Source organism: Protopterus annectens, chromosome 4.part1, assembly GCF_019279795.1.
Source record: "Protopterus annectens isolate FY-2018-M chromosome 4.part1, PAN1.0, whole genome shotgun sequence".
In the NCBI taxonomy this organism is placed as follows: domain Eukaryota; kingdom Metazoa; phylum Chordata; order Ceratodontiformes; family Protopteridae; genus Protopterus; species Protopterus annectens.
The window spans coordinates 812141962-812164624 of NC_056734.1; the positions used below are offsets into that span (position 1 = coordinate 812141962).

At 42.8% G+C, this 22663-nt stretch overlaps 1 protein-coding gene across 1 annotated transcript in view; it reads right to left on the reverse strand.

Moving 5' to 3' along the window:
• Positions 1-22663, reverse strand: part of SAP130 (Sin3A associated protein 130) — a 547137-nt gene that overhangs the window by 339668 nt on the left and 184806 nt on the right. The window contains exon 9 of the mRNA XM_044070859.1: positions 7073-7163. Coding sequence (XP_043926794.1) covers positions 7073-7163 — 91 coding nt within the window. The remainder of the gene's footprint in view (positions 1-7072; positions 7164-22663) is intronic.

Sequence of the window (22663 nt, forward strand, 5' to 3'; positions counted from 1 at the left end):
TACCATTGAAGTTTCCTCATATGCAGTCTTGCATAGGGAATTAGAAGAATGCAGGAAGCCATGAACCCCAAGGCCTGCAGAATTTGTCTTGCAGATAACTGGGTTTTTGTGGTCACTTGTTTGAAGTAAGTCATCAATTGGATTTGTTTTTCTGGCGTGAGGTAAGTCATCTGGGCAGTTGTATTCAAGCTTGCACCCAGGAATGTAATTTTTTGAGAAGGTACCAGTTGTGATTTATTTTCATTTATGGTGTACCCTAGGCAAGTCAGAAGCCTTTTTATAAATGCCAGATGCTGTAGAAGAGTGCCCTTGTTTTCTGCTTGAATTAGACAATCATCCAGATAAAGATACATTTGAATGTTTCTTTGTCTGCAAAATGCAATTACTGGTGCCAGGCACTTTGTGAAGACCCTGGGCGCAAGTAGATAAGCCAAAGGGCAGTGCAGAGATCTGGTAATGCAAATAGCCTGCTTTGAAGCGGAGGTATCTTCTGCAAGATTCCCTGACTGGGATATGCAGGTAAGCCTCTTTTAAGTCTAGAGTTACCAACCAGGCATCCTTGCCTAGCATAGGCAGCAACTGTTGTAGAGTCAGCATTTTGAATTTTGGGGTGTCCAGGAATGTATTCAGAATGGATAAGTCCAGAATTGGATGCCATGATTTGTCTTTTCTGGGTACCAGGAAAAGTCTTGAGTAAAAACCTTGTCCCTTTTCCTTTTCTGGTACTGGTTGAATAGCCCCCATATTCATGAGGGACATAACTTGTTTCTGGGCATCTGCCCACTGATTTGGAGGCAGATCTGGCCATCCTTTTGGAATTGGCAATGTGTGGAAATTAAATCTGTATCCCTGGGATACTATATTTAAAACCCACTTGTCCTGGGTAATTAGATGCCAATTGTGTGCATGAAATGCTAGTTTACCCCCCAAAGGGGCTGCCAAAAGATACGTGCTTGGAAATGGCAGAGGAAAATCACTGAGACTGTTTTCCGTAGGGAGGTGCCTTGCTACTTCCAGATTTGGAGGTGGAGGCACCCCATTGTTTTGTTCTGTAAGTTCCTTGTGACTGAAACCTGGAGACTTTGAAGTGTCTGGGTTTGACCTGAGCGGCTCTGGTGGGTGCTGGAAAGGACCAATTCTTAGTAGGCCAGTGCCCACTGAACCTGGGTGGCTGCACTTGCAGGAAATCTTTTACAGTTTGCATAGATTTAGCTTTGTCTTCCATCTTTTTCAAAACAACTTCTGCCTTATTACCAAATAGACTGTCCTGTTGTAAAGGAGCATCCAACAATTTTACTTTAACATGATCAGGCAGATTGTGCTCCTTGAGCCAAGCATGCCTTCTTATCACAGATCCAGTTAAAGCGGCCCTGCAAGAGGCCTCCAAGGAATCAAAACCACATTGCAAAGTATGCTTTCCAACTTGTTCAGCTGAATGAAATAAATCCTGTAACTCTATTTTCCACACAGTCAGAAATCAACATCATTTTCTGTTTAAGTAAGCTCATGATATACTGCTGATATTTAAGCATATGAAATTGACAGTTTAAAGCCCTGATTGCCAGGGTTGCAGACGAGTAAACCTTCTTACCCCATCTATCCAGTGCCCTGCAGTCTCTATCAGAAGGGGTAGGAGTTTTAGCAGTAGAAGCCTTAACACCCTTGGGACCCTGTCAAATTGTTTCAGGGTCAGCAGTATGGTTTTTAAAAATGAAATTGTGGGAGTCAGGAACCCTGTAATATCTGTCTGGCTTACTAGGAGCCGGAGGCAGGGAATCAGGAGCCATGCTGGATTCTGAGAAAACATCATCAACAATGTCTAGAACAGGAGGTACAGCCAAAGGTCTATGCTGAGGAAGAAGGAGGAAATCCCTAAGCCTCTTTTTGGATTCTGAAAAATCCTGACTCTCCCAATGAAAATGTTCCCTTAAGGTATGCAAAGTTTCTCCAAAAGAAAAATCCTCAGGAGGAAAAGCAGAAGGGATGGATTCTTCTGCATCAGAGTCCTCTCATAAGGTGGAATAGATAATTCCTGATCAGAACAGGAATTAGAAGAAATGGAAACCTGATCTGAAGATTCATAATCAGTGCCTTGCCTAGGCCTTTTAGCTGGAGGGGGTTGGGAACCCCTGATCAAGGTAATTAAATCCTCAGCCATTTTGATAATTTGTTTTTTAGGCATAGGGGCCTGTGCACGTGGCCCAAGCGTCAGTTTTTTAGACATAGAAGTTGGTTTTGGCCTTGGTTTTGAAGATGGCATCAGTTTAATATACAAATCTTTAGGCCTGAAAACACCCTCAGAAGCCGGTGCCTGCTCAGCGGCTCAGGACCCATCTAAGGTAGAGACATCCGCGGGTTCAATACTTGAAGTGTCTCGTGGCATACCGGACTCCGAATGGGTCTCAGTAGAGGCCTGCAAATCAAAAGTAGCAGGTATCAGGGGCTGCGAAAGCACCTCACTGAGTACCGGCGAATCAGCGACTGGCTTAGGAGAAGCTTCGTCATCGGTTTTGGACCTCGACGGTCTGTGTCTGTCTTTTTCTATGTGTTTTTTGTGAATTCCGGTAGTCAGATTGCTAACCGACAACATTTCAGGATAGTTAAATCTTGAGCCAGAATATTTAGATGCAAAAATATACAGACGCTTAATAGTGCGTTGGTTAAATTTAGCACAAAACCGACAGCAAGGCACGCTGCGGTCAGGGCCTAGGCAAGGAATACAGTACAAATGAAAATCCTTACGAGGTATTTGCTTTCCACAAGTAATACAATTATTAACTTTTACTGACATCAGTAAGGATCAAGAAAAAGTTTCCCCAATGGGGTACTTAGCTTTAGGTTGAAGACTTTGGTTCTGAAACTCGAAAACAAAAATTTCAGGAGTTGGCCGACCGGCACTTGCAAACTGCTTCTGCTTCGGGCACTGCGCGGCAAGAAAGACTGATGAAAATGGCGTCGGCTGCATGTTTTATACCGCTGACGACCTGACGTCATGGAAGAAGGAACAGCAACTGATACAGGACCCAAGACTTTGTTATTCAGGCAGACTGAGGTAAACCTGCCAGCAGATTACACCCAAATGTAATGACTGCAACAGTGAAACACGAAGAACATCTGCTAAAGGCCTATGTTGTGGCAAATCTAGAAATTCTCCGAGTCTCTTTTTGGACTGAGGATAGCCTTGGCATTCCCAATGGAAATGCTCTCTTAAAGTACGTAAGGTTTCACCAAAAGAAAAATCCTCTGATGGAGAGGCAGAGGGAATGGATCCTCTGCATCTGAAACCTCATAAGCAGATAAGGGCATGTCTTCATAATCAGAACCCTCAGAGTCGTCAGACTCTTGGTCTGTTGAAGCTTCTAGGGACTGATCTCTTTTTCTCTTAGTAGGGGAAGGCTGACTTCCCCTAATCAGCATAATAAGGTCTTCTAAGCATTTGATGTTGTGACAAGGAAGCAGGTGCATGTGCTTTGGTTGTCAGTTTTCTAGACGTAGGGCGTACTTTTGGCCTTAGAAACTCTGTAGTTTTAGACAGAACTGAAGTCATCGGTTTGTGTTGAACATCAGTAGTGCAAGGAACTTCCTCAGAAGCCGGTGCCTGCTCAGTGGCTCCAGACCCATCCAAGGTAGAGACATCCGCAGGTTCCATAGTTGAAGAGTCTTGCGGCATATCGGACTCAGAATGGGTCTCGGTAGAGGCCTGCAAATCCATTGAAGTGGGCATCAGGTGTTGCAAAAGCACCTCACTAAGCACTGGTGACTACCTTACGGAAGCATCGTCGGCAGCTTTGGACCTGTGCGGTCTGTCTCTGTCTTTATCCTTATATTTTTTCAGAATATCGGCAGTCAGATGGCTTACTGAAGCCATTTCGGAATACGGTGATCAAGACTGAAAGTATTTAGCGACAAAAAGGGCCCGACGACAAATGGTTTGGGCATTTAACAAGGCACAAAACCGACAGCGAGGTACGTTGTGGTCTGGGCCTAAACAGGTGACGCAGTAAGAATGAAAATCTTGGTGTGGTATTTGCTTTCCACAGGCAAGACAATTGTTAACTTTTTCTGACATCGGATAAAGCAAGATAAATGGATCCCCAACAGGGTACTTCACTTTAGAAGACTTCAGGATGATTCAATTCGGAAACGAAAACTCAGGTAGCGGCCAACCGGCACTTGTGTGAACTGTGTCCGTTTCGGGCTCCTCGGCAAGAAAGACTGATGTAATGGCGTCGGCTGCCTGTTTTTATACCCCTGACGACCTGATGTCAGTCCTGGACCAACAGCAACTAACGCAGAAATACAAGTCTCTGGTATTCGAGCCGACTGAGGGCTACCTGCAGGCAGATAACCCAAGTGTGATGACTGCAACAGTGAAACATGAAGAATATCTGTATTGATATTTGACCTCTGTGAATGAGTATTTGTTAGAACTGTATGGTGAAGAACTAATTTTTTGAAGGCTCAAGCCACACCCACTCGGAATTAAAGATACACACTCAAAGAGCCGTACTGGAGGGAATAAGTTAAGCAATACTTTATCATCTTTAGCTGACATTCTGTGTTCTTACAACTCTTGTTATTAGGTTACTGTTATGTCAAGTTCTGTATCTTGCACTACCACAGCTACTTCTGCTAACTTGAGATTTTGCTGTACTCGTCTCCTTATAATAGTACTATAACCTCCAAGACAATCATGGTATTGGTCAATTAATGGTTGTCTTTTCTGTTTAGATTATTGTAACATAAACAATTACTTTTACGTTGCGTTCTTTTTAATTTAGTTTTGTCCTGGATTGTTATAAATATAGTCAATTTCTGCATTTATTTTGAATTATTTCTTATTTTATTTTGCTTATGGCTGAGATGTGGCTGAAAAGGAACTTTAAACCAGTTAACTTACCTGACTATCAGGACAAAGAAAGAAATGGATAGGTCTAGGAGTGAACACCTTGGGAGATAACGTCCCTGGGACAGACATCTGTCCACAGAAGACAAAGTTGGAGGTGCAGCTAAGATTTTTATATACAATGAAAACCATGGCCTCCTTTCCTGGAGTATTAAGATTCTGGTTGAAGAGTTACAGCGTTGAAGGCAGACAATGATTTCTCAGTAGCAAGTACTTTTAGCCTGTACCCTATGGATGACCAAGAACAGGCATGTATTTGTGACTGCTATCCTCCTGGAGGTGCAACAACTGGTAGAGAAATGGAGGAAACCTGAACCAAGGATGGACAAGAATGTGTCTCTCACGCTGGAAACTACAGGCCCGCATGGGAGTGATGGGATTACTAAGGTCTCTTGGTCTTTTGGAATGCTTTGGATCGAGCTTCTTGGCTCTGTCTAGGTTACTATGGCACCTCAGCTTGTATACTTTAATTGAAACACTGGAGGAAGACTCTCCTACTGGGAAATGAGTGGAGATCCAGTGAACTAAAGACTAAATCAAGTGACGTTTTATGAACAAGGAAAGCATGCAGATTATAGGCTCTGGAAAGCAGAGCAGAGTATTTGCAAGACAACACCTCACACAAAAGAGGCTAGTCAGTCTATTTGGGCAAATCTGTTTCCCACAGGCCCACTGTTGGTGATAGTTTCCTAAGACACCGGAGTACTTGTTGCAATGTTCTGGTAGCTGCCTGGACAAACCCAATGGGCAGACAACTGACCGCACTCTGTTGGAGGGTGGTGCAGACTGCTCAGCCTTTTTCTATTGAACATCTTCCTGATTTTCTTAGAATGGAGGGGATGGAAGGGGAAAGTATGGACCACTGCTTTGCGAACATCCAAACTTCTGGAAGTCATATCAGGTAAGACAAATGCCTGCTGCTAACTCCGAAGCATTACAAATTATACTGCAGCACTGATCCTTATGATGAACACTATACTAAACACAGTTGCTTGTGAAAAATGTTACAATGATCAAATGATACAGTTACCTACATACAGCTGTCATCTCCCTCATGAATCCACATTATTTGTCCACATTTTTTAAAAACATATATAACCTCATGATTAACCTGCATATTACCCAAGCTGGTGCAAGATCCCATTACTCTTTTCCCAAATTCTCCCACTATCAGTGTTCCCCTGCAACCTACTACTGTTGCCCTTTTCAGTTACCTCTGACTTAAGTCACCCACACTTTCCAACAAACTTGGAATTTTATATGTCACCTGTATCCCTACTCATCTAACATAAAACACTTAATGTGACGTACCCTCAAAATTACATTACATCAACCAGGCATCACAGCCTTTGTCACTTCCTCTGCACCACTTGCATCATCTTACACTCTATTTCCCTAAAGGGTCTGCAGACGGGTACATAGTATTCTAGGCACAATCACAACCACGTATAATACTAAAGTCACTTCTCCATCTAGGTTGTAAACACAGCTTTTAAATAAATTTATAATCAGATGTCCAGGGTCTTTCTTCTCATATCAAAACCCCCTATGGCAGCTCCATTAAGCAAGCATCTCTCTCCTGGACTGTTTATACCAAAAGTGGACAATCTCATATTCAATGATAAAAGTGGAGGAAACTGTCTGCCCAGTTATTCAGCATCTTCAGAGCCCTCTGCAAACTATCCTCTCCAGCTTGAATTACTGTATCTCCTTCAATGTTACTACTAGCATATTAGTGCTGTTTTGTTGTCCCAAGCTAAACATGAAATAATGACAATGAACAAAATAAAAGCAATCATCATTTCTCAAGGAGGTGAACAGAGCACCTGACATTTCAGATTTTCAGACAAGCAATACAGACTTTTAAGCTTCTTGCATCAAGGTCCCACATCTGATCCACCTATCTAACTCATGTTACCAACCACTACTAAGCCTTATTTTCCCCTTTCACTTTCTACTGAATCACTTTCGTATAACAGTGGGATGTCCTCATACCATTTAAACTTTATATCAAGCTGTATGAACAAGTCTTCAAAATGCATAATCAAAGAGTTACACAACTTAGTCTGAACAGTGTTCACTCTGTGTATATGTACATATACAGGTCTATGCTCACAGTAATTCTCTGCATAATAATCTGACATAACTCCGTATCTGTTGCCTTACCTGCAGTAGTAGAAGAAGGAATGGTGTTAGTTGCCAAGATCGGAGCTACTGTAGCAGCAGCTACCGGAGTTCCAGTACTAAATATTGTTTTCTAAAAAGGACAAAAAATATGTTTACAAGTTGCTCAACACTTCTGGAGTAAACTCTCACATGTTTACATAGCCAAAGGAATATTAAAGATCATTGCCTAAATGTCAGAAAGTACAGTTTTGTACCTACCATAAATGTAGATGTCCGATAGGAATGCATCTGCAGTCCTTACAAATGGGTTGTCCTGTCGTCAGGCAGCCCTTCGGTCAGCCGGATTCCAAAGTCTGGGTCTGGCCTCGGCTGGTGTCGCACTTCACCCAACGTCATAGCTGCAGTTATTCGGGTATAAAGGCATCAGCCGACGCCATTTTCCTCAGTGTTTCTTGCCCCAGATGCCAGGTGCCCTCTTGGAAGGCTAAATTTGGATAAATGCCAATGATTCCAAATAGTAGAGAGCAAAACACAAAAAATAAGCATGTATGTACATATATACAAACAAATACACCATAATAGATTCCCCCAGCTAGCTATAAGATGGGCAAATACCCTAGGAGCACCACAGAGGGGAAGGCGGGTGGGTAATCCTGACTGCAGATGCATTCCTATCGGACATCTACATTTATGGTAGGTACAAAACTGTACTATGTCCTTCAAGGATGCATCTGCAGTCCTTACAAATGGGTAGAATACCATAGCCAAACTGGGGAGGTGGAAAAATAAAGTTATGGTGTAGTTAGGATCCCTTGCAAAACAGCAGTGGCAAAACCTGCTCGGGATCTAGAGTATAAAGGTAAATTATAATGCTTGGCAAATGTATGCACGGAGCTCCAAGTAGCAGCCTCTAAAATGTCCTTGGTAGCCACTCCTCGTAAGAAGGCTGTGGTAGTGGCTGTAGCCCTTGTAGAGTGAGGCCTGATGTTCTCTGGAGTCTTCTTTCCATGGTAGGAGTAACAAAATCTAATGCAATTTCCTATCCACTTGGAGATTGTCTGTTTTGAAATTGCTTTTCCTTCCCTTCCTGTTGCATATGCTACCAGTAGCTGGTCAGTTTTTCTATTGCCCTTGGTCCTTGTCCAGGTAGTAGCGTAATTGTCTATGTACATCCAAGGTATGCAGCAGCCTTTCTCCCCTGTTCTGTGGGTTGGGGAAGAATGTAGGTAGGTGGATAGCCTGATTCAAAGAAACTCTAGAGACCACCTTAGGCATAAAGGAAGGATTTGTTCTCATGGACACTATCTTGATGGAAGATCAGGAAGGGTTGTACTGCCATTAATGCCTGAAGTTCAGATACCCTTCTTGCTGAAGTGATTGCCAGCAGGAAGGCAGTCTTCCATGATAAGTATTGTAATTCTGCTGTTGCTGCTGGTTCGAAAGGAGGAAGTGTCAATTTTTCTAGCACAAAGTTCAAGTCCCATGCTGGTAATGGTGGCTTTCTAGGAGGCTTTACATTTTTAATTCCTCTCAGAAACTGTCTGAGCAGAGGATGTGAGAAGAGAGGAGGATCCAAGTCGTATTCTGCTGAAATAGCTGATGCATGAATCTTGATGGAGGAATAGGACAGGCCTGTGTGGAAGAGCTCTGCCAAGTATTCCAGAATGTTGGCTATGTTTACCAGTGACACATCTTCTCCTTTTGCAGTACTCCAAATGAGATATCTTTTCCATTTTGCTGAATATTTTTTTCTTGTTGAGGGTCTGCGAGCCTCAAGGATAATGTCTTTAACCCTTTGGGATAAATTAGGGTTAATTGGTCTTATGCAATGTTCCAGGCAGTCAGCTGCAGAGTTTTCAGGTTTGGATGCAGAATGTTGTAGTTGTTCTGTGTTAACAGCAAGGGAACCAGGGGTAGTGGCCATATTTGTTCCCGAGACATGCTCCTCAGTAATGGGTACCAATGTTGCCTTGGCCAGTCTGGAGCTATCAGAATGATCCTTGGACGGTCCTCTTTGATCTTCAATAAAACCTTGTGCATCAAAGTAAGCGGTGGGAATGCATATGCTGTCAGGTTTTTCCAACTGAAGGATAGGGAGTCCACCTTCCAAGCAAGTGGGTGGTACGTCCTTGTGCAGAATTTCTTTAGCTGGTGATTGCGTGGGGATGCAAATAAGTCTATTTCTGGAAGCCCCCATTTACTTGTAATGGTTTTGAAGATGTCCGGATGCAGCATCCATTCGTGGGCATCCGTGGTAGTCCTGCTTAATATGTCTGCTAGAATGTTTTCTTTTCCTGGTACAAAAATTGCTTTTAACTGAATGTTGTAGCTCAGGGCCACATTCCAGAGGTCCAGTGCCATCCGGCAAAGAGGATACCAATGTGTGCCTCCCTGCTTGTTGATGTACCACATAACTGTGGTGTTGTCTGTCCTTATCATCAACAGACCTTGTTGGAGGAATGGTCTGAATGCCTGAACTGCCAGCTTTACTGCCAGCATTTCCTTTAGATTTATGTGTAGGTGCAGCTGGTCTTGAGTCCATAAGCCTTGTATGCACTTGTCCAGCATGTGTGCCCCCCAACCGAGGTCTGAGGCGTCCGTCGTGATGGTATGGCTTGGTTGAGTACTGTGGAAGGGCAATCCTGTGTTTGATTGACAAGCCTGAGCCCACCATAGGAATTCTTGCTTCAGGCATGGAATAATTGGAATCTGGGTTTCTAAGCTGTGCTTGTGTTGAGACCATAAATTCTTTAGGTACCACTGTAGTTTTCTCATATGCAGTCTGGCATGAGGAACCAATATTATGCAGGATGCCATGAAGCCCAAGGCTTGCAGTACTTTTCTTGCTGTCAGATGGTTCTGCTTTGTTAATGCCAAGAAGTAGAGAGGTAGCTGCTCCTGTTTTTCTACTGTTAGGAATGTCATTTGCTGTGTTGTGTCCAACTCTGCACCCAAAAAGGTTATTCTCTGGGATGGTATCAGTTTTGACTTTTTTATATTGACTGTGTATCCCAGGGCTTGTAGCAGGTAAATGACCCTTTGTAAGTCTTCTGCTAGCTTGTTTTTGTTGTCCGCTTGTATCAGGTAGTCGTCCAGGTAGGGGTAGATTTGGATTCCCTGAAGCCTGCAATGAGCAATTACTGATGCCAGACATTTCGTGAACACTCTGGGCGCAGTAGATAAGCCAAAGGGCAATGCTGAGAATTGATAATGCTCTGATCCTGCAAGAAATCTGAGGTATCTTCTGCAATGTGGTCGTATGGGGACGTGCAGGTATGCCTCCTTGAGATCTAGAGTTACCAGCCAAGACTCCTTGCCCAGCATGGGAAGAAGCTGCTGTAGAGTCAGCATTTTGAATTTCGGAACAATAAGGAATGTGTTTAAAGTGGACAGGTCGAGAATAGGTCTCCATTTGCTCTCTTTTCTTGGTACCAGGAAGAGTCTGGAGTAAAATCCTTTTCCTTGCTCCATAGATGGTACCTTTTCCACAGCTCTCATCTGTAATAATTGGGATATTTATTTTAGAGCTTCTGCCTTTTGATTTGGAGGTATGTTTGGCATTCCTCTCTTCCCTGGTAGAGTATGGAAGTGAAACCTGTAGCCTTGGTCTATTGTCTGTAAAATCCACTTGTCTCTTGTGATGCAATGCCAGTTTATTGAAAATAAGGCTAGCTTCCCGCCTAAAGGTGCTTCTAGTTGCTCCCTGGTAGGCGGTGCCAGAGCCAAGTCACTGTGATTGTCCTGTAGGTGTGGTGGTGGCTGTGTCCGTGGTTGCACTTCGCTGGTTGTTACTCTGCCACTGGCGTCCCCTGTAGGCACCCCTGGATTGGTTTCTGCCTCTTGAACGCCTATTCCTGCCCCTCTGAGCTCTGGATGAGTCTGGAAAGGACCAATTCTTGGAGGGCCAATTCCTGCTAAACCTTGGCGGTTGGACCTGTAAGAAATCTTTTACTGTTTGGACAGATTTTGCCTTCTCTTCCATCTTCTTCAGCACCTGTTGTGCAGGAGAGCCAAACAAATTGATCTTATCCATAGGAGCATCTAATAGTTTGGACTTGACATGGTCTGGTAAGGCCTGCTCTTTTAACCATGCATGCCTTCTGATAACTGTGCCAGTCATGGCTGATCTAAAGGAAGCCTCCAGTGCATCATAGCCGCATTTTAAGGAATGGTTACTGACTTGCTGAATGTTATGTACCATTTCCTGAACAGATTTTTTGTCTAAGGATTCATCAGAGGACAGTTTTTTGGTTAACTGGTCTAGCATAAATTCTTGATACTGGATCATGTGAAATTGACAGTTCAAGGCCCTAGCTGATCAGGAGCAGTACAAGCATCATTAAATGCATCATCTACAACAGAAAGGACTGGAGGAATGGCTAAAGGCCTATGTTGTGGTAAATGCAGAAAGGTTCTAAGCCTTTTTCTGGAGTCTGAAAAATCCTGGCCCTGCCACTGAAATTGTTCCCTCATAGCATGCAGGGTTTCCCCAAAGGAAAATTCCTCAGGCGGAGAGGCTGAAGGGATGGACTCTTCAGCATCAGAGTCTTCATAAGGGGAGAAAGGAGCCTCTGGAGGGTCGGAATCAACTGAATCATCAGAGGAATCATCTGTAGAAAGTGGCTGAGGGGGCTCTGCTCTAGGCCTCTTCTCTGGAGGTGGCTGAGAGGCCCTGTCTGGTTGAGGTTGGGATCCCCGGATTAAAGAAATGAGATCCTCTGCTAAACTAAGCATTTGAGAACTAGAGCTGGGCCTGTGAGTGGGGGTCTTAGCAGGCACAGTCTTAGTAGCTTTAGCCCTGGCAAAGGCCTTAATGGACATGGCTGCAGGAGGCCTAGTAGCTCCACGTGCAGGGGTTGAAATATCCAAGGGAATAGTATCATTTAATTCCTGAGAAACTGCAACAGCAGGTGGGTTTTCTGAAGCCGATTCCACCAGGTTGGAAGAGGCCTCGGTGGAAGGTAAGTTTTCAGCTGAAGGAAGAACCGCTTGCTCGGTTTCAGCCGAAACAGAGACACTCGCGGTTTGCTTACCCGCGGTTTCGTCCGAAGCCGCGGACCGCGAGTGTCAGTCCTTTTCCTTGCGCTTTTTAGGCATTTGCGAAGTCGGAGGATCCGACGGCATAATATAAGCAAAATCGGAGCCGAAAAACTCCTCAGCAAATTCAGACCGACGTCTAAGTGTCCGCCGGTTAAAAGAAGCACAGGCTAGACAAGCTGCTACGTCGTGGTCTGGGCCTAAACAGGGTAAGCAGTAAGAGTGGAAATCTTTATGAGGTATTTGTTTCCCACAAGTTAAACAGTTATTCACTTTTTCTGACATCGGCTGAGGCAAGAAAGAGTCCCCAATGGGGTACTTAGCTTTTTAGAAGTCTTCGTGAGTATTCGGTAGTAGTAATCTCTGGTTCTGACCGACCGGCACTTGCGAACAGCTTCTGCTTCGGGCGCCACGCGGCAAGAAAGACTTAGGAAAATGGCGTCGGCTGATGCCTTTATACCCGAATAACTGCAGCTATGACGTCGGGTGAAGTGCGACACCAGCCGAGGCCAGACCCAGACTTTGGAATCCGGCCGACCGAAGGGCTGCCTGACGACAGGACAACCCATTTGTAAGGACTGCAGATGCATCCTTGAAGGACATCTAGAGATCAGAGAGCTGCAACTGTCCCTTCATATTCATGGCTCACTACTCATATGCCATGATGAGATGTATTGTTTACCCCAATTCCCCCCACACACGCACACACATTTACAATCAGTTAACTGGGGTAGAACACTCATTTGTTTGGACCATTTACCAGTTCAGCCTGGAAGCTTAAAGTAGAATATACAAATATAACAGCTCAGAACAGAAAACTGGTACTACAGCATACAATGTCCAGTGAAATTAACTCTTATCACTAACTTTCTAGTCCTGTTTATGTTTTCATCACCTGAGATATTATTTAAATAACAAGAGATTCCTGACTATAAATGACTATGGAGAGTAACAAGAGCAACGCACACTGTACAAGAAACTTTCCTTTTTTAAGCAGCACAGTTAGTGTATGTGCTGGAGTGCAACAGTCCTCAGGCTTGTCCAAGTAAATCAACAGGTAACATGCACACTTTTGTGTTGGAAGGAAGATCAGAAGGCTGTGAGAGTTCTATTCTCAACTAGGTGACCAGATTCATTTTTCATTACTGATATTGCACAGCAGCATTAGGGGATACAATACTCCAGAGTGTACTGTCCTTCGAATGAGACTTACACCAAGGTCCATACCTGCCTGAGTTGGTGGTAATGGAGGTGGATTAAAATATCCCACAAACTTATTGAAAATAAAAAGGGTTCTTTATTCATTTATCAAAAGTATTGAAAAATACAATACAAAATTCCTAAATAACGAAATGTAAAATGACATAAATATTTTAAACAATTTAGATATATAAAAATGGATCATGCATATGAAAAAACAAACAAAAAAATTCAACCCCCACTCTTTTTTTGTTGAAAAAAGTTCCTTCCTCCTAGCTTGACATATATAGTATAGTGTACGCATACATAACACAAACCCATTTATATATATATATATATATATATATATATATATATATATATATATATATATATATATGTGTGTGTGTGTACATATACACACACACTACTTTGTATTGTTGAATCTCTTTTCACTCAATTTCATTTCATCCCGACCACATCGCTGAAAACACAAATTACTGAAAACTCATTTCACTGAATCTCATTTCATTGAACTGAACTTAGTATACATGGCACTGTGTAGAGTACTGTAAGACCAATAAAAGGTATATTCCCTTATCCCCAATCACTTACTGTAAGGCAAATAAAAGGTATATTCCCTTATCCCCAATCACTGTAGTGTGATCCTGGAGTTAGTGTATGTGTGTGTATATATATATATATATATATATATATATATATATATATATATATATATATATATAGTTAGCCACATTTGGGTGTGGGGGGGTGTAGCCCCACACCTACTTAGCTTTTATATTTATGAATCTCATTTCACTGAAAGCTAACAATATGAAACCAAAAGCAGCAGGGCGGCTAAGCCCCCCAGCCCCCAACTATATATACAAACTCCAAGATCGCACTACAGTGGGGAAAAGGGCATATATGTTTTATATGCCCAACAGTACACGCATTCAGTGAAATTAATTTTCAGGGATTTGAGCTTTCAGCGATTTGGTGCGAGTGTTTTGAAATTCAGTGAAATGAGTTTATAATATTTATTTATTTATTTATTTTACATTTGTTTACCGGGCTAGTCTAGCTGGATATATGTCCATTTTCAGTAGAGGCCCGGGGAGAAAAGCTCCACACATAACAAAATAAGGCAGACAGACAAGTTGTTAATAAAGACATTCAGTAAAATAGAAATATAAATCAAATTGTTAATAATATCAAGATACATTTAGAATTCAAACAGTATAAACTCAAATACAATATTCTGTTGGTTTAAAAGCAATCTTCCTAAAATAAAGGTTATGCAAAGGCATCAGTCAATATAGATAAGAGTTAAGGCTCAGAAGGGAAGAGAAGTAGAAGGAATATGAAAGAGTAATATAATAGGGATGAGGCAGGAGGCAAGAAGAGAAGAGAGGAAAGGAAGGAAGACAAGCAAGAGGGGGTGGGAGATATGGTAGATGTAGGTCAGAGCATAGAAGGACCGTAAGGGAAAATAAATCAGGGTAGAAGCTAGTTTTAAGCAGAAAAGAAGGGTTAAAGGTATATATATATATATATATATATATATATATATATATATATATATATATATATATATATATATATATATATACATATACACACACACACACACACACACACACACACACACACACACACACAGACATATAAGCACAAACACAAATGTCATCACTTCTTCCAAGAACAGTGGTACTATAATATCTATATAAAATTTTATCCAGACTTATATTTTGTAAATCACTCAACCAGGTGTACGTCTGCAAATCTTTCCATAACCAAATTACTCAAGTTTAGAAATTATATGGTCAGCAATTTCACTAACCTTACATTTAATACATTGCACCCAATTCCAAAAGACTTGCTCTCCGTTTAAGCGACCACTTACACTGAGAGCAGATCTATTGGAAACTGGCCCCCTGGTGTATGTCTATTTATGAACAGGCCTTACACCGAAGTAAGTCACTTACAATGAAAGCAAGCCTTTCTGAATTAGGGCAAACTTACACTGAAAGCAATACTTTTTGAATCTGTCCGATAGTCTTTCACTAACAGATTTATATAGCATAGAAGATCAAAGCATATTTTCATACCAAATCTTTTATCTGTAACCCGTTATGGATTTTCAGATTAATTTTTCTTCTCCGTTGTGTCATTTCCCCCAGTTTCCCTTATTTTTCATTTTAATATTTTTACATTATTCCAGATATTATATTTAAGTTATAGCAATTTTGAGACTCAAGTGTTTTGTTGAAAGTTATGAATATTAAGAATTCAAATTTAATCCCCCTTTTCTACTTTACTATAATCCCATTTTTATATGATATAAACATGATCCCCAAAAATAGGGAAGATAATTTGTAATAACTTGTTTGCCAATTCACTAAGAAAGATTATCTGAGTTCTGTTATAATTTAACTAAAATAATAGAGTTAATTAAACCAAAAGTTATATATTAACCATAATGATAGATCTGTGTTGTCTGCTTCTGTCCTTCCTCAAATGATGGGTCTTTGGATCCATCCTCAGATCTAACTTTGCCCACTCAAAAACTTATTATCCAAAGCTCAGGCTCCTACCCTTACCCATAATCCACTCCTATTCCCCGTACATTACGTTAGATCAAGTTTGCTCACAATTCCTCATGAAGTAGAAACATATCTAAAAAGTAGAATCCTGGAAATAACCACCCGTTTTATATTCTCATCTGGAGCTTGAGGAGCACGTGAAAAAGACCAGGACTTGGGTCCGACTGTCATACCAGAAACCAGGAAAGAAATGAACTTCATGTGTATGGAAGGGGGTAGAAAGATGGGAAGCTGAGGAAGGATGGAAGCAGACAACACAGACCTATCGTTATGGTGTATTGTCATAGGATAGTTAACAGGAGTGGACGACTTCCTGAAGGATACTACTATGCATTTCCTGGCATTTAGTTTTAATCCATTGCTCTTGGACCTAGATACCATATAGCACAGTTTTGTACCTATCATAAATGTAGATGTTAGAGTGTATTCACTGCTGCAGGCATTACACTTGGGTTATCCTGCCGTCAGGCGGTCCCGCAGTCGGCCAGAGTTCCAAAGTCTTGGTCCGGTGCCGATTGCTGTCACTTCTTCCCTGACGTCAGTGCGCCAGGGGTATATAAGATGCAGCAGACGCCATTTTCTTCAGTTTTTCTTGCCCCAGATGTCAGGTGCCCCCAAAAAGGTAGGCAATACATATTGCTAATAAAACATACATAAAAAAATAAAAACAATACCTTCAGTTACTAGCAAATACACCACATAGGTTGTATAGGGTAGAAAGGTATAGATAAGTCCCAGCTAAGAAAGTGGGGATGGAGGGAGAGTAACCTGGACTGCAGCAGTGAATACACTCGAACATCTACATTTATGGTAGGTACAAAACTGTACTATGTTCATCGTGTTTCACTGCTGCAGTCATTACACTTGGGTTGAATCCCAAAGCCGAGGTTGGGGGGCTGGGTCTATAAAGGATTCGGAGTGGCTATGAGGCCCTGCAGCACTGCAGTGGCAAAGCCAGCTCTGGATTTAGAGTAAAGAGGCAAGTGGTAATGCTTGGTAAAGGTGTGCACTGAAGTCCAAGTTGCAGCTTCCAAAATATCCTTGGTAGGTACTCCTCTAAGGTAGGCAGTTGAAGTGGCTGTTACCCTGGTGGAATGTGGCCTAATGTTGCAAGGTACAGTTTTTCCATGCTGTGTGTAGCAGAAATGGATAAGTGTCCTATCCACTTTGAAATGGTCTGCTTTGAAATAGCCTTTCCCTCTGATCCTGTAGCATATGCAACAAACAATTGCTCAGTTTTCCTGAAAGCTTTTGTTTTGTCCAAGTAGAAGCGTAACTGCCTGTGAATGTCCAATGAGTGCAGTAGTCTCTCCCCTTTATTCTGGGGATTTGGATAAAATGTTGGCAAGTGAATAGTTTGGTTAAGAGCCACACTGGATACCACCTTTGGCATAAATGTAGGGCTTGTTCTTAAAGAAACCCTGTCCTGATGAAAAATGATGAAAGGTTCCACTGCCATTAGTGCCTGTAACTCTGAGACTCTTCGTGCTGAGGTTATTGCCAGAAGCAGAGCAGTTTTCCATGACATATTTTAATTATGCTGTATTGGCTGGCTCAAAAGGAGATAGTGTTAGTTTTTTCAAGACAAAGTTGAGGTCCCAAGTTGGTGTTGGTGCTCTCCGGGGTGGTCTTACGTTTTTAGCCCCTCTGATGTACTGTTTTAATAATGGATGAGAGAAAATAGGAGGATCCGTGTTGTAATGAGCTGAGATGGCACAGGCGTGGATCTTAATGGATGAAAAGGATAGGCCTTCGTCCAGCATCTCAGTTAAGTATTGTAATATCTGAGGAATATTTGGAACAAGAGGGTCAAAGCTTTGAGCCTGGTTCCAGGCGCAGAATCTCTTCCATTTTTCTGAATAGGATTTCCTGGTGCTGGGCCTCCTGGCCTCCAAAATAACATCCATAACAGCTTTAGAGAGAGGTGTTGGTTGCTTGGCTAAGTAATCTGCCATGCAGCCAGGTTTAAGGTTTTGAGCTGGCTGTGGAGGATCAGACTGTTTTGTTGAGACAGAAGTTGAGGAATTTGAGGTAAAATCCATGCTGGGCCTTGAGCCAAATTCTTTAAGACTGGGTACCAGTGCTGGCGTGGCCAGTCTGGGGCAATCAGGATAATTTTTGGCCTTTCTTGTCTGGCTTTTAGGAGTACATTTGAAAGGAGAGGCAGCGGTGGGAAGGCATAAACTTTTAGGGTTTTCCAGCTGAACGAGAGAGCATCCACTTTCTATGCTTGTGAGTGGTAAGTCCTTGTGCAGAATTTCTGTAGCTGGCAGTTCAGAGGGGAGGCAAAAAGATCTATGTCTGGGCACCCCCATTTTTGTGTTATCATGCTGAATACTTGTGGATTTAATTTCTACTCGTGAGGATCCAAGATGTTTCTGCTTAAATCGTCTGCCAGAGTATTTTTCTTTCCTGGCAGGAATTGTGCTTGCAGATGAACTTGATAGGGCAGTGCTGTGTTCCACAAAGTCATGGCTTGTCTGCAGAGGGGATACGAATGAGTGCTCCCTTGCTTGTTTGTCCCACATAACTGTGGTGTTGTCTGTCTTTAGTAATAGTTGTCCTGGATGCAGAAGGTCCTTGAAAGCTGTTAGGGCATTTTGTACAGCTAGCATCTCTTTTTGATTGATGTGAAGATGCATTTGGTCTGCGGCCCACTTGCCCTGAATACATTTTCCTGCCATGTGTGCTCACCAGGCGTAATCCGAAGCATCTGTTGTTAGTGTCTGCCTGGCTGTGGGTAAAGTGAAAGGCTGTCCCTTGTTGTGGTGACATGCCTGTGCCCACCATCGAAACTCCTGTTGTAGGCAGGGAATAAGTGGTATTATTGTTTCCAAACTGTGACAGTGTTGAGTCCAAACACTTTTTAGGTACCACTGTAACTTCCTCATATGCAGTCTGGCATATGGTATTAGTAGTATGCAGGATGCCATGAACCCCAAGGCCTGCAGAATTTTTCTTGCAGGGAGTTGGGTTTTTGTTGCCATCAATTGAAAGTACTGAGTCAGTTGTCTTTGATTGTCTGGCGTGAGATAAGCCATCTGGGCCATTGTATTTAAGCTAGCACCCAGGAATATTATCTCTTGTGTGGGCACTAGTTTTGACTTCTTTTCGTTTACTGTGTACCCTAGGAAAATTAGCAATCTTTTTACAAACGCCAGATGCTTTAGAAGAATGTCCTTGCTCTCTGCTTGAATAAGACAGTCGTCCAAGTAGGGATATATTTGAATTCCTTTTTGTCTGCAAAATGCAATTACTGGTGCCAGGCATTTTGTGAAGACCCTGGGCACAGTAGATAAGCCAAAGGGCAGTGCAGAGAATTGGTAATGCATTGTGCCAGCTATGAATCTGAGGTATCTTCTGCAATTCTGTCTGATTGGGACATGCAGGTAAGCCTCTTTGAGGTCCAAGGTAACAAGCCAAGCCTTCTTGTCCAGCATGGGAAGAAGTTGCTGTAGTGTCAACATTTTGAATTTTGGAACATCCAGGTAAGTATTTAGAGTAGATAGGTCCAGTATGGGTTTCCAGGCTTTGTCCTTTCTGGGGACCAAGAAAAGTCTTGAGTAAAATCCTTGTCCTTGTTCCTGTTGTGGCACTTTCTGAATAGCTCTCATGTCCATGAGGGCTGTAATTTGTTTTTGTGCCTCTGCCCATTGATTTTGTGGCAGGTCTGGCATTCCTTTTGGTCTTGGTAGAGTGTGAAAGTGGAACCTGTAACCCTGAGACACAATATTCAGAACCCATTTGTCTTGGGTGATTATATGCCAATTTTGTGAAAAAGTGCTAGTTTTCCCCCTAAGGGAGCGGCCAGAAGGTAAGTGCTTGGCATCTGAAGGGGGAAGTCATTGGGACTGTTTCCTATAAGGTTGTGACTTGTCTTCTCCTCCTTTTAGGGTTAAAGCACACCACTGTCGTGGTTTGTAAGAGCCTTGGGGCTGAGATCTGCCTCTTGGGCGTCTGTATCTGCCTCTTTGTGGCATGTCTGACACTGGAAAGGACCAATTTTTAGAAGGCCAATTTCTGCCAAATCGAGGTGGCTGTACCTGTAAGAAATCCTTCACTGTTTGCATAGATTTTGCCTTCTCCTCCATTTTCTTTAATACCTCTTCTGCCTTAACACTAAACAAGATGTCATGCTGTAAAGGAGCATCCAATAATTTTGCCTTAACATGATCAGGTAAACCTTGTTCTTTTAACCAAGCATGCCTTCGAATCACAGATCCTGTAACTGCGGCTCTACAAGAAGCCTCTAAAGAATCAAACCACATTGCAGTGTATGTTTTCCCACTTGTTCAGCTGCATGCAATACATTCTGCATTTCCTTATAATCAGGAGCTTCTGAGTTTGTAAGCATTAGCATTTTCTGTTTTAACAGAAACATTAAATATTGTTGGTATTTAAAAGCATGTGAAACTGGCAATTTAAAGCCCTTGCTGCTAAAGTTGCAGAAGTGTAAACTTTCTTCCCCCATCTGTCTAATGCTCTAGAATACCTGTCAGAAGGAACTGTATTTTTAGCAGTGGAAGCCTTTACCCCTTTGGGACCCTGGGAAATAATTTCTGGGTCAGCAGCAGAGTTTTTATAAAGAAATTTGTGAGAGTCAGGGACTCTGTAGTACCTATCCAGCTTGACTGGTGATGGGGGCAAAGAATCAGGGGTTAAACTGGATTCGGAGAACACATCATCCACAATATCCAACACAGGCAGAAAAGCAAGGGGCCTGTGTTGAGGCAATAAAAGAAAATCTCTGAGCCTTTTCTTGGATTCTGAATAATCCTGGCTCTCCCAATGGAAATGCTCCCTCATGGTATCTAAAGTTTCCCCAAAAGAGTAATCCTCAGGAGGAGAGGCTGAAGGGATTGATTCTTCAGCATCAGAGCCCTCATAGGGGGGTAAAGAGTATCCCTGGTCTGAAGAAGAATCAGAAGAAATGGAAACCTGGTCATAGGAATCAGTCTGTATCCTGCCTAGGCCTTTTATCAGCAGGGGGATGGGAACCCTTGATCAGAGTAATTAGGTCTTCGGCCATTTTGAGCATCTGTTTTTTAGGCATGGAGGCCTCTCCAGGTGAATGCTGTGTTTGTTTCTTTGTCTTTATTGGAGTTTTAGACTTAGTTGCTGTTTTGATGGTAATCTGTGTAGGTCTGAAAACACCCTCAGAAGCAGATGCCTGCTCAGCGGCTCTGGACCCATCTGAGGGGTTAATTTCCATAGGCCCAATACCTTGAGTTTCCAGAGGCCTAGTAATCTCCACGTGGGAGTTGGAGGCAGCCTGTGGCTCTGCGGTAGCGGGTGTCAGGGGCTGCGAAAGTGCCTCACTGAGAACCAGCAAGCCGGCGACTGGCCTAGAAGAGGCTTCATCGTCGGTTTTGGACCTCGGATGCCTGTCCTTATCTTTGTCTTTGCGTTTTTTGTGTATTCCGGTCACGGGTTGTTCCGACGGCATGGTATAATTAAACCTTCAGCCAAAATAATGGCGAGCAAAATCAAACAGACGTTTAATAGCGCGCTTGTTAAATCTAGCACAAAACCGACAACTAGTGACGTCGTGGTCTGGGCCTAGGCATGGAATACAGTAAGAATGAAAATCCTTATGAGATATTTGCTACCCACAAGAAATGCAATTATTAACTTGACATCGATCTGAGGCAAGAAAAAGTTTCCCCAATGGGGTACTTAGCTTTATTGAAGACTTTGGTTCTGAAATTCATCTTCGAAAATCTCAGGAGTCGGCCGACCGGCACTTGTGAACTGCTTTTGCTTCGGGCACAGCGCGGCAAGAAAGACTGAAGAAAATGGCGTCGGCTGCATCTTATATACCCCTGGTGCACTGACAGCAGGGAAGAAGCGACAGCAACCAATGCCGGACCAAGACTTTGGAACTCTGGCCGACTGCGGGACCACCTGACGGCAGGATAACCCAAGTGTAATGACTGCAGCAGTGAGACACGATGAACATCTTTGCTTATAAATTGCATAAAGTACAGTTTTGTACCTACCATAAATGTAGATGTCCGATAGGTATGCATCTGCAGTCCTTACATATGGGTTGTCCTGCCTCAGGCAGCCCTTCGGTCGGCCGGATTCCAAAGTCTGGGTCCGGCGTCGGCTGATGTCGCCCTTTCCCCGACGTCAGAGCGCCTGGGGTATAAAAGAGTCAGCCGACGCCATCTTCCTCAGTTTTTCTTGCCCCAGATGCCAGGTGCACTCTAAGGAAGGCTAAATTTGGAGAAATGCAAAATATTCCAAACATGCACAGTAATAAAAAACAAATACACCATAATAGATATCCCTCTTATAGCTAGCTGGGGTTAAGTACCCAAGAAATACCACAGAGGGGAAGGAGGGAGGGAGGGAAAACCTGACTGCAGATGCATACCTATCAGACATCTACATTTATGGTAGGTACAAAACTGTACTATGTCCTTCAAGGATGCATCTGCAGTCCTTACATATGGGTAGAATACCATAGCCAAGCTGGGGGTGGTAGGATCTAAGAAAATGATGGTGTAGCTAAAATGCCCTGCAGGACTACCGTAGCAAAGCCTGCTCTGGATCTGGAATATAAGGGCAAATTGTAATGCTTGGAAAATGTATGCACGGAGCTCCATGTAGCAGCTTCTAAAATGTCCTTGGTAGCCACCCTCTTAAAAAGGCTGTGGAGGTGGCTGTGGCTCTGGTGGAATGAGGCCTGATGTTAGCTGGCACAGTTTTTCCATGATAAGAGTAGCAGAATCGAATGCAATTTCATATCCATTTTGAAATTGTCTGTTTGGAAATTGCTTTGCCTTGGATGCCTGCAGCATAT